The sequence below is a fragment of the Equus asinus genome, chromosome 2, assembly GCF_041296235.1.
Source record: "Equus asinus isolate D_3611 breed Donkey chromosome 2, EquAss-T2T_v2, whole genome shotgun sequence".
NCBI classification, from domain to species: Eukaryota; Metazoa; Chordata; class Mammalia; order Perissodactyla; family Equidae; genus Equus; species Equus asinus.
In genome coordinates this window covers 63,360,721-63,386,820 of record NC_091791.1, presented here as the reverse complement: position 1 = coordinate 63,386,820, position 26,100 = coordinate 63,360,721, and the positions used below count along the sequence as shown (strand labels likewise).

At 38.4% G+C, this 26,100-nt stretch overlaps 1 protein-coding gene across 3 annotated transcripts in view; it reads right to left on the bottom strand.

The window, feature by feature from the left end:
* Positions 1–9,701: 9,701 nt before the first annotated feature.
* Positions 9,702–26,100, bottom strand: part of SAMD8 (sterile alpha motif domain containing 8) — a 52,747-nt gene continuing 36,348 nt past the window's right edge. For all 3 annotated transcript variants that reach the window (XM_014860647.3, XM_014860649.3, XM_014860648.3), the window contains exons 3-6: positions 21,711–21,806; positions 19,526–19,643; positions 14,538–14,688; positions 9,702–14,363 (exon numbers count right to left, since the gene is read on the bottom strand). In XM_014860647.3, the coding sequence (XP_014716133.1) occupies positions 14,059–14,363; positions 14,538–14,688; positions 19,526–19,643; positions 21,711–21,806 (670 nt within the window). In that variant the 3' untranslated portion in view covers positions 9,702–14,058. The remainder of the gene's footprint in view (positions 14,364–14,537; positions 14,689–19,525; positions 19,644–21,710; positions 21,807–26,100) is intronic.

The following is a 26,100-nucleotide window of genomic DNA, read 5'->3' as shown; positions in this document are numbered from 1 at the left end:
TGGCAAGAATGGAAATTAAAACAGATGGGATAATAGGGGAGGAGGTAGCAGGAAGAGGGGTTACCTAGCAAGGCTAGGCTGGAAAGGTCAGCTGAGGCCATTTTGCAACCTACTACAGAGAGTGTCTGCTCAGGTTCTATCTCCTTCATGAAATTACAAACATGAAGTGAAAGACATATGGAGTGCAGGTCAAGGGGAGCATGGGCTGCCTGTTCTCAGTACTGGGCCCATATCACATCTGGAGTATCATATTTAGGATGATGGTGACAAAGCAGGGGGCATCAATGAAGTGGGAGGGTAAATCTGGTCCCTATTACTCCATCTTGGCCACAGGCAGAAGTCTAAATTTGTGATTTCTTAACTCAAAAGTTTTGAAAGCATATGTGTTGGTCCATTTAATTCCAGGAAAAGCCAAGTGAGAATGCAACAGTGACTCACCACTGCATTTAAAATACAACAGCCTTAGAGCCAAGCCCAGCCTCATGAAAACAGACTTCAGGACAGTATGGAACTGGATATTGGCCAAAAAGGCTGGGAGAACACATTCTGTGCTCCTAAAGAAGTAGAGCTAGGCCTTTCAAGATAGAGAAGACCAGTGGGAAGGGGCTTTAGAAATAAAATGTTAGCTATATCAGTTATATATTGCCGCCTAACAAACTATATGAAAACTTAGTGGCTTATGTTTGTGATTTTATGTCTGTGATTCTGTGCATTGCCTAGACAGTTCTTCTGGTCTCCCTTGGGCTTACTCATGCAGCTGCATCAGCTGGGGACTGGGCTCAGCTGGGATAGCCTGATCAGCTGGGCCTCTCTCCTTACAAGAACCTTTATCCCAGGCTCCTTCATGGCACAGTAGTTTCAGGCCAGCATCCCTGGAGGGCAAAAGTAGTAGCCTCTTGAGTCACATAATAGCACTCCCACCACATTTTATTAGTCAAAGCCAGCTACAAAGACAGTCCCTACAAGAGTCCCTACAGCTCTTGATGGATGGAGCAGTGAAGTCACATTAGAAAAGAGTACACAGTCTACCACATAGGACTTGGTGTCTACTACAAAAACACCTGTATGATGTGCGGTGAGTGCAGAAGGGCTGAAACGCAAAGAAAGCCTTCCATAGGCCCCTGACCATGCAGATACAGAACAGTGGAAAAACTAAGTGGCAGAGTGGCCAAACTTCTGTAGACTCAATCAAAGCCTTCAATGAGTGCAATTTACTGAACAACCTAGCAGAAAAGGCTAGACACGGCAAACGTAAGCGGCAGCAGGAGAGCCTTATATCAAAAGAGGGCATACTGCTCACCCCCACACCCTGACTCTCCACTAGAACTCACTTTTAGGGAGGTTTGGTTCAGCTATGGGGATTCGCCAAGTAACAGTATAACCTTATACTCCAACAATACCTTTTCTTTGTTATATCTGAGACTACTAACTCATTGTCTTCTTTCAAGCACCTTATGAAGTGAGCAGAACAGGGACTCTTGTTCTTCTTTTAGAGATAAGGACATTAGGGCCTGGAGGGACTATCCTCCAGTCCCCAGAAGGTTGGCACAAGAGCCAGGCTTCTCATAACTCCCTCTCAGGTCTCTGTCTTGTGCCAGGGCATTGCCTTTGTACCAGATGCTGACTGAGGCCTTCCTCCCCAACTCTTTCCTGCAGAGGTGGTTAAGTCATTCCCTGGAAGTGTGATATCTTCAGTTCTTAATTCCCCAGCATCTAAGGCTCTATATAAATAATGGGGATCTGTGTCCTCCATGCCAGTTTGTGGGCAGAGGAATTCCCCAGGCAAGGGTAGGTTATCAAGGCTTTGGGAAGGTGCCATTCAAAACAGCCCTCCTTAACCTGAAGGCTTAGCATAATTAATTCCACGATTAAATACCTTCGGTAAGGTAATAGTCACAAAGCGGATATCACTTTTCAATTTCAAAGTACTTTTACAATATGAACTCAGTGGATCCTTACAATGTGGTGATGATGATGATGATGATGATGATGATACCTTACACTTATGATATTTCAGGTACTGTTTTACATCCTTTGTATGTATTAAACTTATTAGTCCTCATAGTAATCCTATGACGGTAAGTACTTTTACCAACTCAAAACTGAGAGACAAAGAGGCTAAGTAACTTCCTAAGGTTACACAGCTGGCAAGTAGAGGAGTTAAGATTTGAGTCCAGGCACTTGGCTTCAGAGTCCATGCCCTTAAACCACTGTACTATACTGCCTTCCAAATATTATGATCCCATTATATTAAATGAGGAAACTGAGACAGAGTGGTTTGGTGGCTTACCTGAACTCACACACAGTCCCACTACATCACAACTAGGAGACAGAACCCAGGTCTTTCCCCTGTAAGCCAAGCCCTATTACAGTGTGACATTGAGGTTATCAGCCATTTCTATTTTAAATGGTTATTGTTAACAGGAAGGATTATAAGGGATGAGAGGTGGAGCCCAGAGTGGGAGGCCAAAGGCAGTACTAATTTTGAATCTACTCCAAAACATGCTACCCTACAGCTAGGGAAATGAAAATGTAATATACTTTAGACATGCTGATATGTTCCCTGAGAAGATAACAGCTACCTTTAAATTTAGAGGCAGGGGAAGGATGCTGTGAAAATGGGAGCTGCTTAGTGAACTGACCCTAGAAGCTAGAGCCTAAGAAAAGGGACTTGGCAAAGGGAGGGCCAAGGGAGGTCATGCCTCAGATGCCATTTTTCCCCACACAAATACTGCCCAGGAAAGGAGAAACTTCCTCTCCCCTGCTGCCTAGATTAGAAAATCAACCTGTTGCTTTCCACTTTGGAGCCCTCCATGAGAATGCAGCTACCAATTCCCACAACCTTGATCAAATGGGCTGAGGGCTACTTTCACTTCTGCCAAGCCATGGTCCACCCCAAGGCTTAACCCAAGAGTCCCCTTAGATGCTACAACTCAGATATTTGACCCACTCAGGAACCCCTGGCTCAGAGTGGCAGGATTGTGCTAAAGGCTAGACTCTTTCCACTCCTGGCTGGAGCCCAATCTCTCCACTGTAGGAAGGCAGGGGTTCTACTCTCTAGCTCCGGCCGATGAGAATAAACTATATCATCAAGGCTGGGTCTCTCTCACCTCAGGGCCAATGCCCTTATCATCATTTCAGATGTTTTTCCCCTGAGTGTCCTAGTGGTCACTTAGGATTCAGAATACCATCAATTGTTTTATGAATTGGTGCATTATCTTCTCCTGAATATCATGACAGAACGGGTTCAGCAGATCTAGTTCTGGCCACCAGAGAAACAAGAGTTAAGATGGAATGGGGAAAAAAATAAAACTGTCCCTATTCACAGATGAGACCGTCTACAACTACGTAAAAAATCCTGAGGCATTTACAAAAGAACTTCTAGAACTAATACATGAGTTTGGCAATGTCATAGAATATAAGGTAAATATCCAAAAATCAATTGTATTTCTACACTAGTAATGTACAACGGGAAACCAAAATTAAAAGATGGAATGAGGGAATAAAAAAGCTAAGCATGATGCTTATGGTAATCATTTGTATAGAGCTTCAATTTAGAGTACTTTCACAATTGCCTAAGACAGGGAGGAGCGAACTAGGGAGCCTTGCGAACACCTGCATTCTCACTCTGCCCCATTCTGAAATGCCCTTAGGGGAGGGTGCCTCAGCCATGTTGAAATGCTCTTCAGGTGATTCTGATCACCTCTAGATAGAGAACCAATTTGACCGGGAACATCAGCAACACCTGGGAACCTGTGAGAAATGAAAATTCCTCCCATCCACAAAATCAAACTCAGGAGGTAGGATCCAGAGTTGTGTATTTAACAAGCCAGGTGATTCTGATGCACACACCACCATACTTTGTTCAAAGCAGCAACTTCCATAGTTTTCTGTGCCTAAGTGACAAAGACATGCAGGCTGCTGGAGGTTTGCAGCACCCTCTGCTGGTGCCCATCTGCAAAGGCCGACCTCTGAACCAAAAACAAGGCTCTCGTAACTCTAGTTTGCCAGCCTGCGAATTTTTTATTCAAGCGAAGAAAAGTTAAGAAAAATCCTGTTTCCTATTACATCCTCTGCTGCCTCATTCCACTGCAGCATTTCTGAGATGATGGTGCATTCTCCTTTGGCTCTGCTGCAGCTTTCATTTCCTTGCGCATCCTTCATTCTTTAGGACTTTAATAAAGGACCCAGAGGAGCTTGATGAAACTTTCAGGGATAACAGTCCCCAGTGCCAGGCAAGTCGCCCCACACAGAAGGAAGTGGGTGGATAAGGCCTTCTCTGCCTTAGCCTAAGGGTAGTGCCACTCTGTCTATAGCGGAGTTGTGGGAAGGAGATGTGAGTCACTCCCCTACACAAAACCAAAATCTCTCAATGACTTCCTCTAACACTTGAAGCAAAAGGTAGTCTTTACCAGGACCTTTGAGGCTTGCATGACTGAACCCTGGCTACTTCTCTAATTCATCTCCAATCACCCTTTCCCTTGCTCACTCTTAAACCAAATTGACCTCCTGGTTGCAGAACACTCCAAGCCTGCTCCAGAGGCCAGTGCACTTGCTATTCTCTCTACCCCTAGATATCCACATGGTTCCTCCCTCATTTCATTCAGGCCTCTGCTCAAATGTCACCTCTGCAGAAGGCTTTTTAGTGCTGTCAGGTAGCAAGTGTTCCCTGTCACTCTCTATCCTTTTATCTGTTTTTTATCGTGTGTGTGTGTGTGTGTGTGAGAGAGAGAGAGAGAGACAGAGATAGCACTTTTGGCTACCTAAAGAGTCAATTCCCACCAGCCAAAGATCACCAGGAGCACACATCAAAGTTAGTTTTTAAAATTAAACTTCCTGCAGCAAGAGAGACTAAACACCATGGAGAGGAGTGGGGAATCTCAGCAGGAAGATGTTGCAGGAGGCTTGTACAGGATTTGGGCCTGTGTTAGGTGATCTTACAGAGGTTTCAAGAAAACAAGGAAGTGGGGTGCTATTCTGGATTGGATGTTTTCAGAAAGCTGGGGCAATTCAGTATCTTACTCATATTATTCAGGAGGAGGAGTGTATAGTTATTTTTGTGTTGTACAGTGTCTGTTTAGGCCTGGTTATGAGTGAAGATGGTCCATCACAGTCATGCAGAGTAATCATTTGATGTTGGTATTCTATAACATTGCTTATGTTCAGTAGGGGAACACCACTGTAACTAGGCCAGTTACTAGCTGATAGCTGTAAGAGATGCTTTTTTTTCTTTCTCATATATATGCTTATTGTCTAGAAAGTAAGCTTCTTGAGGGCAGGAACTTTGTTGTATTTACCACTGAAGCACCAGTGCTTAAATAGTGCCTGGCATATAGTAGGTGCTCAATAAATGTTCGATAAATATTCTTTCAAAACATTTTCCACACCTTAGGTCTTACACATCTACAATGGAGGTCTATATCTGGGACAGGTAAATTCAGGTCCTTGAAACATTTTATAGGTGATGGCAGAGCCCATAGTAGCTGCTGGTGGGCAGACAAGGTTAACATTTACCCTTTATAGAACTTTACAACAGAGAGCAACTGAGTCTTCCAGACTCTCCCTTAGGCTAGACAGGACTTAGCTTCCTTCAGGTGCTTAGGGAAGACAATTATCAGAAAAAAATGCTACTCTCCAATAACAAGAGATGGCCAAGTTAAAGACTATGCTACAAACAAAATGGGAGAAACACTCCTTAATCTGTTAAATCATCTTCCTTTGCCGGTTCAACATCTTATATGGATTTTTAACAGAATATACGACACTGTCCACAATTCATTTAGTCTTCCAGAAAGATATGCACATCAATAAAGCTGTCACCATTCCACCATTCCCTTACTATATTACAATTTTTAAATACTTCTGCAGCTTACTTATGTAGAAAGGGAATTAAGATACCATTTTTAAACCTATTAGCTTGGCAAAAATAAGAAAGTCCACACATTATTTTGGCGATGGTGTGGATTAACAGGCAAACTCGTATGTTGCTAGTGGAAGAATAAATTGTGACTCCTTCTACTGAGGTCAGTATGATAGTATTTAAAATGCACAAAGCCTTTGACCCAACAACTTCACTTTTAGTAATTTATTCTACAGATAAACTTGCACATATGCAAAGTACCATATGTTATTTATTGTAGCACTGTTTGAATAGTAAACAATCTTTTAGGGAACGAGTAATAAATTACGACATCTGTACAATGAAATGTCATGCTGCTATTAACAAGAATGAGGCAAATCTCATACTTTATGTACATATATGGAGAGAACACTAATATATTATATGAGAAAAAAAAAAGCAGCTCTTGACATCAGGGAGCTGGCCTGATACTATTAACTAGGATTTGGTGTCGCGAGAAGCTGGACTGGCACTCACAGCTAGGCCTTATTGTTTTCCTGTTGAACATAAAAAATTTCACAGAACACCAACATCACACAAGGAGATCTGTGACCATGAAAGAGCAAGACAAAACCAAGACTACTCAGTAATCACGTCTGAACAGATAAAAATAATAACATTATTGAAACCACAAAAACAATCAAATATCCCTCTATCCTGGCTAATATGATTGACTGCTATTTCTGTTTGGTAAAATTGTAACATTAGTCTTTTTTTTTTTTTTTTTTTTTGAGGAAGATTAGCCCTGAGCTAACATCTGCTGTCAATCCTCCTCTTTTTGCTGAGGAAGACTGGCCCTGAGCTATCATCTGTGCCCATCCTCCTCCACTCTATACATGGGACGCCTACCACAGCATGGCTTTTGCCAAGCGGTGCCATGTCTGCACCCAGGATCTGAACCGGCGAACTCCAGGCCGCCAAGAAGCGGAACGTGCGAACCTAACCACTGCGCAACCGGGCCAGCCCCTGTAACGTTAGTCTTAATTCATTCCTCTTGCCTATTGTCAAGATTTATTAAGATACCTAATCATAGAATTGCCCCAGCATCCTGAAAGCATCCACTCCAGAGCAAATCCATGCTTCCTTAACATTTTCCCCCAAAACCACCTAATCTAAACCCAGATCCTATAATAAGTCCTTTCCAACACCCTCCAGCTGAGATGCCCTGTAATTCCCCATGGTGTGTGTTCTCCCTCATTAAAAGGAGCAATAAGCACAACTTCTTCAATTAAGGTATGTCCTTGGAGGGGAAGGCATTGGCACATGTTGAGTGAAATAAGCAATTGCAAAACCACGTATATATGTGCATATACAAGTATATGCTACAATTTGTGTAAAATAATGTAAAAATAAATTTTGAAAATATTTGTTTGTATACGCATAGTATACCCCTGGAAAAACACAAGTTAAAAATGGTTGCCTCTTGGAAGGAGAACTAAAGGCTGAGGCACAGGGGTGCGAGGAAGAGTTTTCAATATACATAGTTTGTTACCATGTTCACTACTCACTTAAAATTAATAATTTTTTTAAAAGAGAGTACGAATCAAGATAGTAAAAGATAGGAAGAATCAAAGGCACCACTGTGGAATCGGTAGTGAAGAAAATTCAGAATCTTGCCTTACCAAATTTCCGCATGTGAGATTTCAACCATGTTGAAGTCCCTCAGATTGCATAACTACTGCCAATACGCTCCCGCTAAGCCTCCAAAATCAGTCTTTGTGGAAAAATAGGATCATATTTCACATGCTTTGATGTCTTATTGATGAAGGCTGCTGATTAATCTGTATCAAAAAACCATTAGGTACAGATATTCTCTTTAGGGTGGGATCCAGGGCTCTTAAGGCTGGAATATGAACAGGACATGGTGGTTTTGTATTTCTGGCTCTCTTGGGGAACCCTGTGAGCTGAGAACATATAGCACTTAAATATCACGCTAGTCTAGCAGAGGCCTTACAGCTATCATCTGGTATTCTTCAAAGTTGTAGCTGAGGGTGATAACTGAACTCCTCTGAGGTATTCTCTTAGCCAAGCACTCTTCAAGTCTCCACCAAAGCCGGCTCCCACTCCACTTGATGGCTGGCAGCCCAGCACTAACAGGTGGGTTAGGTGCACGACCACAAGAAGGACAATTTTGGATACAGAGTATATTATATCCTATATTCATATTACACCAGCTAGTAGAAGTTGGCAGCTCATTTGTTTGGTGTCTTGATCTTCCTTCGCAGGGGGCAAAGGCCTTCATCAAGCTGTGCCCAGTCCTGGGTCCTTGACTAGCATACTATCTTGGCGTCTCTACCCTTCCCTTCATCTCCAGTTTGATCTTTTGTGTACTTCCCACCATCTCACCTCTCTCTTTTCGACTTACACTTCTGCCCTTTACTAACTCCTGTTTTACAGAACTACTTAAACCTGTCCCAACAATTTAGACCCTGCCAAGAGACATTCCCAATGCTTCCATTTATAATAAAATCAAACACATACCCTGTCAACAGTTCCCTAATACCTATACAAATAAACCCAATTTTTTGCATGACAGTTAGAGCCCTCTAAGCCTTTCATCTTGTCCTTATGAATTATCCTTCAGGGAAGGCTCAGTTCAAGTTTCACATGCTTTAGTGAATTTTTGGACCCTCAGTCTCCAGTTGGCCCTTCCTCTCCCAAGCTACCATTAAACGAAGACATAAAATTTGCCTGTTGCCTCACTGATTTCCAAACATTTCCTTCCCCTATCCTCAACCCTTTTTTCAAAGGGAAAGCCTACTTGGAAGCCAAATACGTAAAACACCAACTCTGGATGAAAATGATACAAGCCCCAACTCTCTTCCCTTACCTCTGAATATATTCAGCCAGGCAGTTTTAAAACTACTGGTCTATTCCACCAATGAATGTTATCTACCTTTTTAAGTTATCTTCCCAGCTAGATTATTAATTCCCTCGGGAAATAGGCCCTGTTTTATTGACCTAAATTCAACTAATATTTCAGCATTATTACCAGATACTGAGCCAACAAGGCTACAGTAATTTTATAATCTGGCCCTTAATACAACCTATGAAGTAGGCATTCTGCCTCCCCACATGCACCCCCATTTTCCACATAAAGTTAAGTGGAGTTGGAAGAAAAGACCCAATTTAATCAGCAGCAGAGATGCAACTCATACCTAGGTCCTCAGAGTCTAAATCCAGTGCATTTTCTATTCCACCAAGCAGCCTCTAAGTCTGTTCTGGACTAGTCTTTCCCCAGAGTTCCTGAGAGAGACCAGCTGGGGCCAGCAACAGAGAAACTATAATTAGCAGTGATCATGAAGACTAGTTCAGTTGTGGGGTAAGCTCATATGGTCCCGTGACAACGCTTAGTGTACCAATTACTCCATGGTTCTGGGCTACTGGGCCACCCCCTAACAACTGTTTTCTTGTTCATCATTATCTCCAAAGCTGACCTGACAGGATGATGTCATCTTCCCATATAAACTACAATTAAAATAAACCAAAACAAACAAAAAACTTAAATGTGTCCAGGAATAAGTAGCTATTAGCTTCTCTTCCCCTCCTCTCAACTTAGTCCACAATTATTCTACTAACCTCAGGAAGATGACTTTTCTTTCCTAGTTTACAGAAAGGAAAGAGGAAAGGGCAAATGGTTTATCTAATAGACAACTAAGAATTCATAAACGCCAGGGACTAGATACTTTATTAGGATTTAAAGTTGCAGGGCCCAATCATTTGCAAAAATAAAAATTCACTGTATAAAAAATAGACCAGCTGCATTAATAATGCAAAGACATTTAAATAAGAGACTGCAAACCAGCTTTCAAATGTTTTATTTTTAGTGTTTTTAAACATTTTAATACAACAAAGATATAAAATAATATATATTAGTTAAATCTGGATATAATTTAGAATCAAGATATTTACTTATATACAATACTGTGCTTCAAGGTATCGCTACCACAGGAACTTTCACATCTTCAAGTAATACTAGTTTTGTGTAGATAAGGTGACATTTAGGTAGAATTCTTAAACAAAACATGCCCATTTTAGTCCATGCCAATTTTGCTTTCCCCAGTAAGTACCAGTTTCTACTTTCTTTGTTCTGTATCAGAAATACTTCAATTGTCCTAACAATCTAACAATCTCTGAACAAATAGTTACTAAAATTAAGCATTTTTAAGATGACATTACTAACTGATAACATTGCTTGGCTATCTTCAGACAACCCAGTAGTTCAGATTGAAACAGACCTGAAATAACAATGAAATTAACACAACATTCCTTCTCCCTCCATATTAGGCACAAAGCTTCCTTATATTTAAACATAGAGTACACTGAATAAAAAGTCTTTTGGTTAATTTAGGGTAGAACATATTCTAAAAACCAACTTTATTGGTAGCTGAATTATGACTTACAGATTTCATAGATATTTTTAGTGACCTTGATGCAAAGCAGTAAGCCACATTTTAGTTACCTGATATTGTTGGCATTTGCTGGGGGTGAGAGGTAGATAAGAGAGGGACCAAAACCTACTTCCATGATAATTTCAGTCATTCAAAGCCACTCAAAGACAGAGAGGGAAAAAAACCTTCAACCTCTTTCCTTTCTCAAGGGTCACCTGAAGCAATCTGTTTTTGATGATACTAACAATTCTCTACAGAGATAGCAAGGGTAATTCAGGCTAAACTTTTTACAAATGCAAACTATTTTAACTGCCAAATAATGTTGGCCTTAAAACTAACATGCTTTGCTGGCTTTGAAACTATCTAAATGAAACCAATACCATTGAAGAAAGCTATTGGACTATTCTAAGAGAGCTTTCTTGTCTCAAATGCCTCAATACCTTAAAGAACTGACAAATGACTATTACTATAATTACTTTTAGTACGGGGTAACTTAAATCTACAAAAAGACTATCAAAGAATTAAATTTATTAGATCCTAGAGTTTAAAACAAGAATATGGTTAATGTTTTCAGGCATTTTGGAACTAGAATCCTTCAAAAAAGTTTACTGTGAAACTAATGATGAAACTGCCTTTTGCTGAATGCAGTCAAAGCAGGTTAGTGTTATATGACTTTGAATATATAAATAACACTTTCTAAACAGATGTACTTAAAACAGACTGTTTCATATCAGCTATAAAAGGATTTGGCTCCTCTGTTCTCCACTTACAAATGATAAGATTTTTGGAATTCTAAGTAACAGCAGGTACAGGACAGAGAAGAATGTCACTTGTAGTGTCACAGTTACACTACCAGCAGGTCTCTCAGTCACTGGGTTTTTTCTTGTGAACAGTCTACACTGGTTTAACTGACTGGTTCTAAGGCTAAGCTCATTGCTTACTGATTTAAAAGGATACTAATAAACAGACTCAGCATATGGAAGATATGACCACATTGCTTGGCTACCTTCAGACAAACCAGTAGTTCAGAATGAATTGCTAGCGTAAAAAGACCACAGAGAACTAGGGAGATCACAGCCATGTTGAGACATCTGCAGCATGGCCAAAAATTATCCCAAATTACTTGGTGATAATAGCAAACTCGCCTTCTTCAAAACCTCCCACTCCCTATGAATTCCAATTACCCTTTAGTAACACTGCCTTGCATGGTCTTGGAAAAAAAAAAAAAAAAAAAAGGCAACGTTGCCCCCAGGAGCAGAGAAAATGCATCGAGAACTTTCAATATAACTTCCAGTTTGCATCCCCAAACCAAAAACCTTCTTAGTTCCTTCTGAGCTCTTAATGTTTAACGATGTAAGCCTCTCACCAGTCTGCAACTGTAAAACCTAATACACGGTCAAAAAATATGTAGATAGAAGGCATGTAGCTTCTCTACCTAGCCACATTCACACCCAAAATGTAAATGTAAATACTATCTTCACTATGGTTTAGATTTTAACAAGAAAAAAATACAAAGACAAATCTGGAAATTTCTGGACAAAACAAAAAGTGACTAAAATATAGGTTTCATATTTTAAAAAAACACAGAAAAGAATTTTGTCTCAAAGTTTTCCAAAAAGGGACTTGGAGATGATCAATTTATATAAACACTACCTTGTAATAGGTGTAACAATAAATTATAAATCTAGCTTAACCTTTTCCTCAAAACAGATATGATAACGCAAGGCTGAAAAGTTATTTTACAATCCTCATTGCAGTCTGCTGTTAGGCACTCTTAATGTCAATAGCTCTGCAAAGTTAGCTGCAATTTTTTTTTTCTATTTTGTTCTAGAATAGAATCCATATGAAGGAAAGAAGACTGACGTTAGGAAATTTGCCATTAAGTCGCTATTTAACATTCTTGAATTAATGTTGCCACAGATTTTTGTCAAACATTTTCCCAAAAGCCAGCATCAGTCCCTTCTAGGTAAATTCAGTCCCATTCTGTCATTTGGTTTGAAAAGTGGCAAGAACACATCTTTTAACCTCAAGGGCCAAACTACTCTAACTGGCATAGGAAACATCCTTCACCCTTCATGATTATGCAACTTCCTTAGATGAAATGTTGGCATTTTGTCCCTAGCATGTAACAGAATCAACAATTTAAGATACTATAAGATTCTGAAGAATGAGATTTAAAAGCATAATAAAACTTGACTTGCCTTGTGCCATTTTTCAAGTGAGAAATAAAAAATAATGTTCAGAGTAGACTCATATTGAGGTCACTCAGCACTGGCTGAAACTCGTTTGTATAATATTCCTTTCCTGCCCAATCCATTCAGGTTCGTCTCTAACTTATACAGGGGTGGTGATGTGACTCAAGGTGCAAAAATAGAATATTTCACCCATCTAAGGAGCAAGCTTCTGCTAAGTGGCTTAATTTTAAACCTCAAATGCCAGTACCTTTTCTAACTCCTTGTTTTAAAATGGAATGTAAAAACTACGATTAATATTCCAAGTAGCCAAGCTCATCCACTGGGGTTCAAATTTCAATTCCATAACCATCCTATTGTCATAACTACTATAGAAAATCATTAAAAGTGACAAATGTTACCAAAGAGGTCAAATTACTTAAGGTATCAAATTTCTAGTGTTGTAAACAGCAACTAAGTTATATCACTTCCTGACTGCCAAATTAAGACTAAAAAGAATGTATGTACACGTTGTATTTAAAAATAAAAAACAAAACCTTTTCATATCCAAATATGTCTGCAACTGCTTACTTTGCATGGCCAAGAATGAGAAATTTCAAAAACCAAAAAGTTATATTATGCCTGCAAGCTGTTATAAATTTCTTTTCAGAAAGAGAAAAGATATTCTTTGCATGCATACCTCCCGACTTAAACACATAGGAACTTTATCTAACATCTGATAAAACACTCCACTATTTTGCTTATTAAATAACATCATTGAAAAGCATAAAATTGGGCTGTCATCTGTCTAACTAACATCTATAGCACAAGTTATTCCAGGAACCTACATCACTAAAATTAAGCCTATTTTATTTTTATAGATGCAGCCGTTTTTCCCTCATGAATACTTACTGATGGTAATACTGAACCTCAGAACAAAACAGAAACTGCATCTTTTGTTGCATCTTTGGTGAAAAATGCCAGCACTATATATATTTGTACTTTGTCACCTCGTGTATGGCCCCTTTCATTTTCTTCTTGTTTCAGGCATTCTAGTATGTTCAGTAAACTTTTCTTAAAGATGGTTCAGAAGGCAAAAATTATTTGTTAGTAAAATGGATCACTTTTCAGACTTACATTTTTAAAAAAGACACAGAGATTAGTTCAAAGAATAAGTACTGCTCACTTGGTAGGGTTTTCCTTTGAAGATAACAAGGAACTTCAAAAAGACTAGAGTCCTACTAGAAATCAAAAAAAAAAAATCTTTCAATCAACAAATTGCTTAAGTTGATTTAGTTAAGTTCAATAAGCAAATACTCAACAGGTAAGGGTAACAGCCTAATTTCAATCACAACATTGTCTGCCTAAAGAGAAGGGGCAGAAAACATTTACTTAAGCTTTCTGTTCAAACAGATTATGTAAGGACTCTTGATTGTTTTATCTTGCTTTCTATAATCACAGCCTTGCTCAGAAGTTTACTTTGTCAACACATAAGCCAAAAAGCAAGGCATTCAGAACAACCTAGGGGGAGAAAGCAAAGTTATTCACTTTCAACATCTACTGTATATTTAATCATGAACCCATTACAAAGATAGTTTCATCCAATTAGTCTTTTCATTATTGCTGGTTTTGAAAATGGCCAACAATATTCATTAGGTACTGTACCATTAACATTGCACTCAAAAAAAGAAAACATGGGAAACCAAATTCTCGCTCTCCTACTCTGCTGATAAGCTCTGGTATTGGCTAGAGTATGGTAGTACAAAAAGAGTCTTGTTGTGATATAAAAGGCAATAAATACATCAATGGAATAATGTTCGTGGGCAGCCAAAATGAAGAAGATTCCAAAGAGGTTGAGAACCCAGGATAAAGTGTGCAAGAAATTCCAGCTTCTTGGTGTATCTGGGAAAAGGACAGAAAGATCATTTTAAAACCACATTCCTTCCAATGCTTCTAAGTCACATGTTTCTTAGTTCAGTCTGTTTCTCCCATTCTTCAAAGAACTTGACACCCTTCCCACAGCCTCTTCTGCAGCTAGTCATCTAACATGCATAGAAGAATGAAAGAGATACTTACATTCAGTGACAAAGAAATTCAGCATAGTTAGGACGACTGTGTGGCCACTGAACATATAATCTCCACAGGTGTGAACACCAGTTAGGGTCATACCAAAGCCACTCCAAATGGCAAAGGCCCGGTGTAGTTTCTCCCATACGCTGCCATATATCTAAAAAGAAAGCTATGAATTAGTGCTTCAAATGCTTAGGGAGGTAGGGGCTTCCAAACATCCACTCTCACTGAAATTCAAATGCTGAATGACTTAGAAATAATATCTAAGCAAAAGCAACCAGACTTCCAGTCTAATTAATTCCAAACATCAAGAATGGGTGGTCAGGGCCAGCCTCGGTGGCCTTGTGGTTAAGTTCAGCACACTCTGCTTTGGAGGCCCGGGTTTATTTCCCAGGCATGGACCTACACCACTTGTCATTGGCCATGCTGTGGTGGCAGCTCACAGACAAAAAAAGAGGAAGATTGGCAACAGATGTTAGCTCAGGGCAAATATTCCTTAGCAAAAAAAAAAAGAATGGGTGGTCAAAGCTTGGCAGTACTCAGAAGAAATATTTTGCTAACTACATGAAATCAATGTAATTCAAACTTCTCTACTAGGAGTTTCTTTACAATGAAAAAGTCACTCTAACACAAAAATATGTTCAAGTTTTTAATCCAATAATACAGTAGTATTTGCTTGGCTGTTCTTGCCAATAAGAAATAGACTATGACAGGGGCTGGCCTCGTGGCTGAGTGGTTAAGTTCGCGCGCTCTGCTGCAGGCGGCCCGGTGTTTCGTTGGTTCGAATCCTGGGCGCCGACATGGCACTGCTCGTCGAGCCACGCTGAGGCGGCATCCCACATGCCACAACTAGAAGGACCCACAACGAAGAATATACAACTATGTACCGGTGGGCTTTGGGGAGAAAAAGGGAAAAAATAAAATCTTTAAAAAAAAAAAACAAAAAAAGAGATAGATAGACTATGACAGAGACGATGGCTATTATTCAATATCCATTCTGCCCTTCTTCACTGGTAACAGAATCTCATATTTATTTGAAGCAGCAATGAACTCAACCAAAACATTGCATTTCTCAGCCTCCCTTGCAGCTAGGTGTGCCTCTGTGACTAAGTTCTATAAAATAAGATATATGTGGAAATGTAAAACATTTCTGGGAAGGCTATTTATAAAGGAAAGAGACAACAGCTCAGAGGAAGTCTTTTCTACCTTTCCTTCTTCTAGCCTACAACTTAGACATGATAGTTGAAACTCCAGCAACCATCCTGGACCACAAAATGGCCTTGAAGATGCAAGCCAAGTGTTAGGACAGGAGAGCAGAAAGACAGAAGAATCATGGGTTTTTGATGACTCCATAAAGTTACCACACCCGACCTGGAGTACTTACTTTCAGACTTATAAGCGAGAATAAACCATTGTTTGTTTGTTTATTACACCATAGCCATCTTAAATTTCCTGCTATTAGCAGCCAAATCTAATCCTAACTCCCACAAATGAGCTTAAAAAAGCAATCCACTTTGAGGAAGAGTTTGAGCAACAGTCACACACAAAGGAAACAAAAAAATTGCTAAAATTTTATGTGCATTTACTATGTGCAAGGCATTCTGCTAAGTGCTTTATGTGTTATTGTATTTAATTTCTACAACAATCCTATGAAGTGATTCAATTGTACAGATGAGGAAACTGGCTTAGAGAGGTCACACAGCTAGTAAGTAACATTACCAGGATGTGAACCCAGAAGTCCAATTCTAAAGCCCTAAGTCTTAAAGATTATACTATGACTAATGAACAAAAGAAACCACCTCATTAGATATCACAATTTCATTAGCAATCTCACCTGGTGATTATACACTACTCAGTTTTCCCTTTCTGTCTCAGTTCAGAGCAGGAGAGGAAGACGAATTTATTATTAGAGAAAAGGAAAGAGAATGTACTAAAATACACACGGTTTGGTTCTTCCATGACCTCCAATGAGAATAGGGTTAGAGATATTACTCTCATCAAAGTAAAAAATCAGGCAATGAAGAACAGAGACTGCTAGGAAAATGTCTCAGCCAAGGACAGAAAACAAGTGATGCCAATCAAAAGAAAGCAATTATTACTCAATTACTCAAGTCTCCCTATCCTTTCCAATCTTAAAATGCCCCAAATATTCTTCCAGAAAAATTAAAATTTAAACCCAACAGAATGAATAAGATGCTTTGATGAGACAAGGTGTCGAAATTTGCTTTCAGTGTTTCTTTCATTATGATAGGTCTATTGCTAAATTTCGGAAACAGGTATGTTCTCGGTTCTGTCCCCAAACCTCGTACTTTTGGGAATGATATTTCAAGCAATTAATTTATTACAATGAAAATACCCTATGGAGTTTACTGTAAGGGATTTGATTGCTAGTTACTATCAGCTTAACTTGCTATTTTTAAAGACTGCTGCAAATAATACAGGTCAATAAGTAGGTTACATTATAATTCAAAACAATTAACAGTATTTAGGGCAGATTTGAATAGAAATGTCCATATATAAGTAACTGATAATGAAAAACAGTCATTAGAGACAGAAAAAGGGCTGTCGATATTGCAGAGGGATGGTATCTAATTTATTTTTGTTGCATATGTTGCAGCCCTATGCACATATATCCTTCACGTTAGGGGCTGACCCACAACTGACTCCCTCAGCTACAGGAAATTCTCCTTTCAGTGTAATAAGCTTACATTTTTCTTCTTTTAAATCTCTTCTAATCAACAAGCATTCTATTTGGGGGAAACTGTTCTATCCCTCTTCATACCATGTATAAAAAAAATTCAATAAAGATTTAAATATACAAGACCATAAAGTCTCAGATATCATCTTTCATTAATCAGAGTGGCAGTGATAAGCAGTGCTGGCATGGGGGTGGGAAAACTGACATGCATACATTGTTGGTAGTGGTGAAAAACTACTCTTTTCTAGTGGACATCTGAGCAATATGTATCACAATTTCTTTTCCTTTTTAAAAAAAAATTTTTTTTTTTTAGATTTTTAAATTTTTCCTTCATTTCTCCAAAGCCCCCCACTACATGGTTATATATTTTAGTTGTGAGTCCTTCTAGTTGTCGCATGTGGGATGCCACCTTAGCATGGCCTGACGAGCAGTGCCATGTCCACGCCCAGGATCCCAACCAGCGAAACCCTGGGCCGCCAGAGCAGAGCATGCGAACTTAACCACTCGGCCACGGGGCCGGCCCCTACATATCACAATTTTTAACGCACGTGTTCTCTGACTTCACAATCCCATTTCCAGGAATTTCTCTTAACAAGATGATTAAATAAGTGAAAAAGCATAAATGTATAAGGATGTTTACAATAGCATTGTTTATAAATAGTAAGATTTGGAAACAACCTAAATGTATATCCTTTGGAAACCGGTAAATCATACAATGGAACACTCTGTAGCTATTAAAAAGATGAGGTTGAGTTATATGTATTTCTTTAGAAAAAAGTAAACATACTATTAAATAAAACAAGCTAAAGAACAATGTCTGCAATATAATCCTATCTTTTGTTTAAAAACTATCTATATAGGGCCGGCCCAGTGGTGCAGCGGTTAAGTTCGCACGTTCCGCTTCTCGGCAGCTGGGGGTTCGCCAGTTGGATCCCGGGTGTGGACATGGCACCGCTTGGCAACCCATGCTGTGGTAGGCGTCCCATGTATAAAGTAGAGGAAGATGGGCACGGATGTTAGCTCAAGGCCAGGCTTCCTCAGCAAAAAGAGGAGGATTGGCAGCAGTTAGCTCAGGGCTAATCTTCCTCAAAAAAAAAAAAAGTATCTATATAAACTTATATGAATGTATAAGCATGCTTAAAAATAGTCTATGTAGCTATATACACAACTGTTAGTATTATTTATGGGATGAGGTGAAAGAAGAGGGGATTATGTGAGCTTTTACTTTTTAATTTATATATTTCTATTCAATTTGAATTTTTACAATAAACATAAAACTTTATAATTAGAAAAAATTACCTTCCCATTAAAAAGAGAAACAAAACAGCTTTTACCTTAAAAATAAAATATTTCCTTTACAGTAAATCCTATATGTCATATTAATCCTTCCCTCTTTCTTACTGGTCAGTCTCCTGATACTAGGAGAAAGTTTTGTCATCTTTCAGCTCTGGGCTTTATTTTTAGCTCTTGATCTCCTTTGGCTGCCTAATCTTCCCTTGTCAGCATTTCAGCTATTTATATTGCAGTAGAAGAACTGACCCTTAAATTGACACTTTACGAACAACATTCAAATGATAACAAAGGTGTTAATATATAACATTTGAATATTTAGAAACATAACTAAAGCATGGAGGCTCGGAAAAGTAGAATAATAAATTCTTTTGTCTAAATTTAACAAGTCACAACAGTCAATTTTGTATATAAAGCACAGGTGATTTTCAGTTGTTGGTTTTTTAAAAATTTTTTAAAGTAATTCATTACCCTGTTTTCTCATTCCCATCTGCATAAGCTCTCCTCTCTCAATTTAACCATATGAGAAGTCTACAGTATCCCAAAACAAGCTACAAAGTATAAAACAAAAACAAAAAAATCAGCCATTAATTAATCCCAGATATACTCCTTAAAGTTTAGAGTAGTGCATATTGTATTTTAAATGGGATATGGTCAAACTGCAACACTTTTAAAAAAAAGAGTGATGAGGATAGTGAAGAGACCAGAGTCATGTCCTACAAGGAACTAAAGATGCTGAGGATGGTGGGAAAGAGAAAACAATAATTGAAAGAAACTTTTTTTCTATAGCTCCACACTGCAGAACTAGTATCATTGAATAGCAGTAACAGGGAGGTAGATTTGGGGTTAAGATTTTTACCAAGTTACTTCTAGAGGTTTCTTACAGATATTGAAAATACTGAAAAGCACATTTTAATATTAAAAGCAAAGTCTTAGCCCTAGTGCATATATGGTGTCATCAACCCACCAAGAAGAGAAAAGAATGATAAAGAAGGTAGCAGGCTACCTTTCCAGTACACTGCAGGTGCTGTCCTGGCACGGAGAGGGAGGTCACAAACATGGTAAAGCAGCGAAGCAAGAAAACAGTGCCCATCAGACTACAGAGCCTTCGCAGAAGTATTGACCTGTGAACAGAGTAGCCAAAGAAGGAGAAAATCAGAAGAAAACAAACCAAAATACCCCAGGCATCAAATGTTTACTTAAAGGGAGAGCAAGCAAGAAAACCACTAGACTTGGACAAGGACAGAAATCTTCGAGACCATCCAAAGTATCACTGTCCAACAGAACTTTCTGCAATGATGGAAATGTTCTATAGCTGCACTGTCCTATAAACTATCTACATGTGACTCCTGAGCACTTGAAATGTAACTAGTATCACTGAGGAACTGAATTTTAATATTTTTTTTGGTGAGGAAGATTCACCCTGAGCTAACATCTGTTGCCAATCTTCCTGTGAGCTGCCAACACAGCATGGCCACTGACGAGTGGTATAGGTCTGCATCTGGGAACCAAACCTGGGCCACCGAAGCAGAGCATGCTGAACTTAACCACTATGCCACTGGGGCTGGCCCACTGAATTTTAATTTTATTTCATTTTCATTCATTTAAATTTAAATAGCCACTTGTGGCTAGTACCTGCCATGCTGGACAGTGCAGATGTAAGAGCATCATTTCATTGATAAGAAAATATAGCTAAGAGAATGTAAAAGAGTTATGCAAGAGTGAAGTAAGACTAGTACCTAGCCTGACTCTTAGCTAAGTGGTAGTCACATATTGCTCATAAATTATTCACTTAACGAGAGGTAAAGTTAAACGTGATTTTAGAGAATTTTTTGCTCATTAATAAAAATGTAAACTGGTTAATGTTAGTAGCTAGTAAAGGTACTCTAACTTCTAACTTACATTAAATTTATCTCTAACAAAAATTTTTGAACTGCTTTGTGACATCACTTGTATTATAATATTATTTTTCTAAATGTCTTAAACTAAAACAGACCATAAGATTCTTAAGTACAGGGACTATGCCTTACACATTTTCAAAATGCTCCTCCCATCCTCCAAAAAAGCACTGACCACAAGGTTAGGTATGTTTCAAACTTTAGTGTGTGCACCTGGGATGGAGCCTAGGCGCCTGTATCTTACAGAGCCCAGGTGATTCTAATGAAAGTGGTACAAAGACTATATCTTGAGAAACACTTTCTTTGACTAATTAAACATCAAAACTTGCATTAATTGGCCACTGCTATGCTTTACTAAACCTACCAAGGTTTCCTATAAGGTCAACTCTTGTTTTGAAGAGTAGACAAATTCAAATCCACAGGGTCTTGTGAGGCAAAGTTAAACCAGAAAGCAGCAGTGATGCATGCATTTTTCAAACCAATTCTGATTTTAAGCAATCCATTTAAAAATATTGCTGCAAAACAGGAGAGAATGAAGTACAATATGGCCTAGAAGTGTACCAAGAATAGCAATCATCAACCTTTCTTTTAACCTTCAAAACAGGGAAATAAGCACTGCTTAGGACCTAAAGCCCAACACTGTGGTTTACCTCAAGCACTCTCTAGTGAGGAGAAAGGATCAAAAACTCAAGAAAGTGTCCCTATTTCTCTTCAAGGCCAATGGACAGCGGACCCACAAACTATAGGTCTTTAAATATTTTCTTTGCTATGACTTATTTTTCACTTAAATCAAGTAATTCCCCTGATTAAAGTACGAAAGGAGTCTCCCCTTATGTTTCTCTTCTTTTTTTAATTAAAACACAATTCTTCCCTTTATATTTCTTTTTCAATGGGCCTCCTTCAAGTAGAGAACAATTTCTTCCATCCAAACATTTGACCAAAGACTGTCCTTGGAGAAGTTTCTATCCTTCTATAAAAAGTGACAATTCTGATTTGTTTCCAAAGAAAGATAAGGATAGACTGTCATTGATTGGCCCATGGTTGAACATCACCTTCTTTGATCTCTCCCTACAAAATACATTCAGAGTATTACTAAATATGTAGGTATTACCTCTGGGTGACTCTTTTGTTAATCAAACTCAAAACATTTTCCTATGTCAATAACTACAATGTCACAATTAAAGAAGAAAATTTGTTTAACAAGGAAACTGCAAAGGTAGAAACAAGGTTTGATGACCTTTACGCAAGACAATCAAAACACTTTTCAGTCTTTTAATGAAATAAGTGGCATACCTGTGCTTGTGAAGAAGAAGAACCAGGAGCCAAATATAGCACAGAATCATGCCACATACTTCTGTCATGGCAAAAGCCCATGGGATTCTAGGAACGCTGGAAGAGAAAAAAAATTACATTTTGAACTGACAAGAAGTATATGTACGTAATGACTCCACCCTTTTCAATAAGATTCTCTTCTAATAACAACCTTAAAATTGCTTTTTATAACTTTTACCTCTTTTAGGAGATGATATTTGGAGAAACTGGGGAAAAAACCTTTTTCATAAAGTGCTCCATTTACCAGAACCTCTTTGCTGTCTGTGGTTCCCAGTCACAGTTCTCTGTAAAGCAATAACAACAACTCCCTCGCTGTAGCACGGGAGACCTGGACACCGGACTGCCCACAAAAGACAACAGGGAAAAGGCTCACTTCTGGCACGATATGCTCATTTCAAAGTCCAGACAATCAGGGCTTGAACCTGATTCCTCTTTTTTTAGACTATTTGGTTTTGTTTTAGAGGCAGTAAATAGCGTTCTTCTTTTACTCCTTGATTTCTCTCTGTCCACTTTTGTATTATACTTCTGCTTTCTTCTACCTTTTCCACTGATCTCTTTCCTCACCAAATCCACAGCTCCTGTGGTTTTCCACTAGTAAAAGACGTGTCACATTTCTTAATTTAAAAAAAACAGAGAGAGGAAGAAGAAGAGGGGCGAGAAGGAAGAGGAGGAGGAGGAGGAGGAGGAGGAAACGGATGGCGGAGATGGAAATGAATTAGTCCAAACAGATCATCTCTAGGGGGTAGGATTATTGATGGTTTTATTTTTATTCTTTGTACATTTCCACTAAAAAGTTTTATACAATGGCATGTTAATTTTATAACTAAAGAAAGAAAGCTATTTTTAAAAAGAAAACATGAAATCTGAAAGAAAGATATTAACAGTCTACTCCAAACCTTACTCAGAGTAACCGAAGAGTCTCAATCATCTGCATTCAAGGACTCATCTTTTAACTGTTTCCTCAGAAAAAAGATCCTTTTTTGTATTTTTAATCTATTGCCTTATTTATCTGGCATTACTGGGAAAGGGTCATTTTACACAGAAATTTTCAGATAAAAGAGATGACCTTTAAAAATTTAAACTTTTAAAATGAACATTTAAAAAACAATAATATATGTATATATGTATGAATATGTGTATATATATTTTTACATATGTATTTTAAATAGTTTTACAATGTTTATGATGAAAATAAGTTTTCTGCCCCACCCCCAACCTAAACCTAACTCTAGCTCCCCAGAGGCAATCACTTTCACTCTTCTGTTTTATTTGGCTTCATATCTTTTAGTCATACATCACAAACACGCACACACATAAACACACACATTCTCCTATGTTCTCAATATTATTTCACAATTTTGTTTTAAAATAATTTTTGGCTTTTACTTAATGTAAGTTTGTAAATATCATTCATAGCTGAGTCAGTAGAGAATGATTAAGTCTCTTTTCTGTACAACTTCTTACAATTCTCTGTAGCTAACACTTTTTTTTAGTTTGCTCTGTTTCTTGTGTCCCTATCACCAATTCATCTCCAAATTATTCTATCAATTTCAATTTTTCCTTGGGTGAAATCTTTCCTAGAGCTCTTCTTGTTGTTCCAATTTAGAATGTTTCATTTTCTAGTCCTCCTGCATGGCTATTCGTCAGAATAAAACAACCCTCATCTTGGGAATTCTTTTTTATATTGGATTCTCTGTTTCCTGAATCCCATGTTCTCCTCTTTCTCCATTTACTTCTTAGTTTTGATGGTGTGTATCCTCCAGTTGTTTTCTGAGAAAGAGAGGCTATAGGATAAACGTGTTGTTAACATCAGATTTATCGAGGTTCAATTTACAAACAGAAAAACTCACCCTTTTTTGCTGTATAGTGCAATGAGTTTTGACAAACATCTTCAGTCATGTAACCACCACCACATTAAAGATGTAGAACATTTTTATCACTCCAAAAAGTTCCTACATTTTCTTTATCTACGATTTATCTACAATTTCTTTATCTATTCACTGGTTAATGGATATTTTGGGCTATTTCCAATTTTGAGTGATTATGAATAAAGACCACATACAATTCTTTGCATGGACATATGTTTGCATTTCTCTTGGGTAAATGCCTAAGGTGAAACTGGGATCCTATTTTAATTGTATGTTTAACTTAGAAGCTGTCAAACTGGGGCCAGCCCCGTGGCCGAGTGGTTAAGTTTGCGCGCTCCGCTTCAGTGGCCCAGGGTTTCACTGGTTTGGATCCTGGGCGCAGACATGGCATCACTCATCAGGCCATGCTGAGGGGCATCCCACATGCCACAACTAGAAGACCCACAACTAAAATATACAACTATGTCCTGGGGGTATTTGGGGAGAAAAAGCAGAAAAAAAAAAAGAAAAAGATTGGTAACAGTTGTTAGCTCAGGTGCCAATCTTTAAAAAAAAAACAAAACTATCAAACTGTTTTCAAAGCAGTTGGATCATTTTGTATGTCTACCAGCAACGTATGAGAGTATCAGTTGCTCCAAATCCTCATCAGGCCTTGTTATTATCAATTTTTTTCATCTTAGCAATTCTAGTAGGGGTGGGGTTGGAGAGTACATTATTTATTTATTTATTGGTAAGGAAGATTGTCGCTGAGCTAACATCTCTACCAATCTTCCTCTATTTTATATGTGGGATGCTGCCACAGCATGGCTTGATGAGTGGTGTGTACGTCCACACCAGAGATCCGAACTCACAAACCCTGGGCTGCCAAAGCAGAGCATGCGAACTTAACCACTATGCCACCAGGCTGGCCCTAAGAGTGAATTTTTTGAGACTTACAAATTGAAAAATATTCTTGGGTTTAGCCTTATATCTAATTGGTAGTTTGCCTGCACAGACAATTCTGGATTAGACATTACTTCCTCTCCGAATGTTAAAGACATTGTTCCATTGTCTTCTAGCTACCATTGTTGCTAAGAATTCTGATGCTATTTGGACTTCCAATCTTTGTATGTTACTTGTTTTGTCTCTTAAGCTTTTAAGATCTTCTGTCTACAACCACTGTTTTGAAATTTTTCATTTCTTGTACTGGGTGCTCAGTGGGCCCTTTCAATCTGGAAAGTCACGTTCTTTGGTTCTGAGAAATTTCCTTGTATTATGTCTTAGATGATATCTTTCCCTTCGTTTTCTCTATGTATTCTTTCTAGAATCCCTATTTGTTCACTATTAGGCCAAATGGATCAATGTTACTTTTTCTCCTCTACTTTTCCTCTCTGTTCTACATGTTGGGCAATTTCATCAAATCCATGTTGCGATTATCTTGCTAGATTTTAAATTTCTACTCATTTTTAATTTTCCAAATGCTTTTTTCCCTGAATTTTCCTATTTTATTGCCTACTTTTACCACCTCATAGAATGCAATATTTCTTATCTGTGAGAATACGAATTTTTTTTAAGTGTTCTGCTCCCTATTTTGTGCTTCTCAGTTTGCTTTTTCTGTTTGCATTGGTCTGTTTTCCTCAAATGCGTGGTGATTCTTGACTGACCATTTTTGACAGTAAAGTATGAAAAAAAATACTCCGTGTGTATGGACTGAGCTTGTCAAGTTGTAGATTTCACTGTCGAGTGATCAAGCAGAGGTCTGGTAGACGGGATAGGGACATTTCCCTTACCACAATATCTATGGTCCTTTTCTCTTGTGCAGGTTTTCGAAGGAGAGGAATCTGTTCTCCTGCTTGGAGGATTGGTGCTGGGTGGGAATGGGGATGGGAGATAAGTCTGGCTACTTAAGGAAGGGAGCTGGAAGTCTCAGTGATCAGTACGTAGATTTACAGTTAATCTCTTTGAAAGCATGTACCTTTGTTCACATCTGGGCATGGTGCCCCCAAGTCCAGAATCCTTCACATTTGACTACTCTGGAGAATATACCACCCGTCTTCTGTTGGAGTAGAAAAGGTCTAAAAGCTTCTCAAATTGATTTTCAACCAATTCTCCCATATTTAGCTCCTATCTGTACCTGCCTGGGGCCTCCTGTTCTGAGTGTTTTTCTGGAGCTCTGTAGTACAAATACATTCACCTCCTGGGCACTACTAGTCCCAACTTCCAATCTCAAAATAGGCACTTAGCTTTCTACTTTTCAAATTTTCATTATTATCACTGTTTTTGCCTTCGTGGAATTACAGGGTCCCTCCTTGCTTTTTACTGTCATTTTAGTAGAGTGTTGTAAGGAAACTGTCAAATGTATATTCAATATCTCATATTTACTTTGATGTCTTTCTAAAATGCATTATATACGTATACGCCTTTTTTTCTGGATAGAATTTAATTTTCTTTGGTAATTCAGAGTCATCACTGTGAACAGTGATTATTACATTGAACATGGTAAT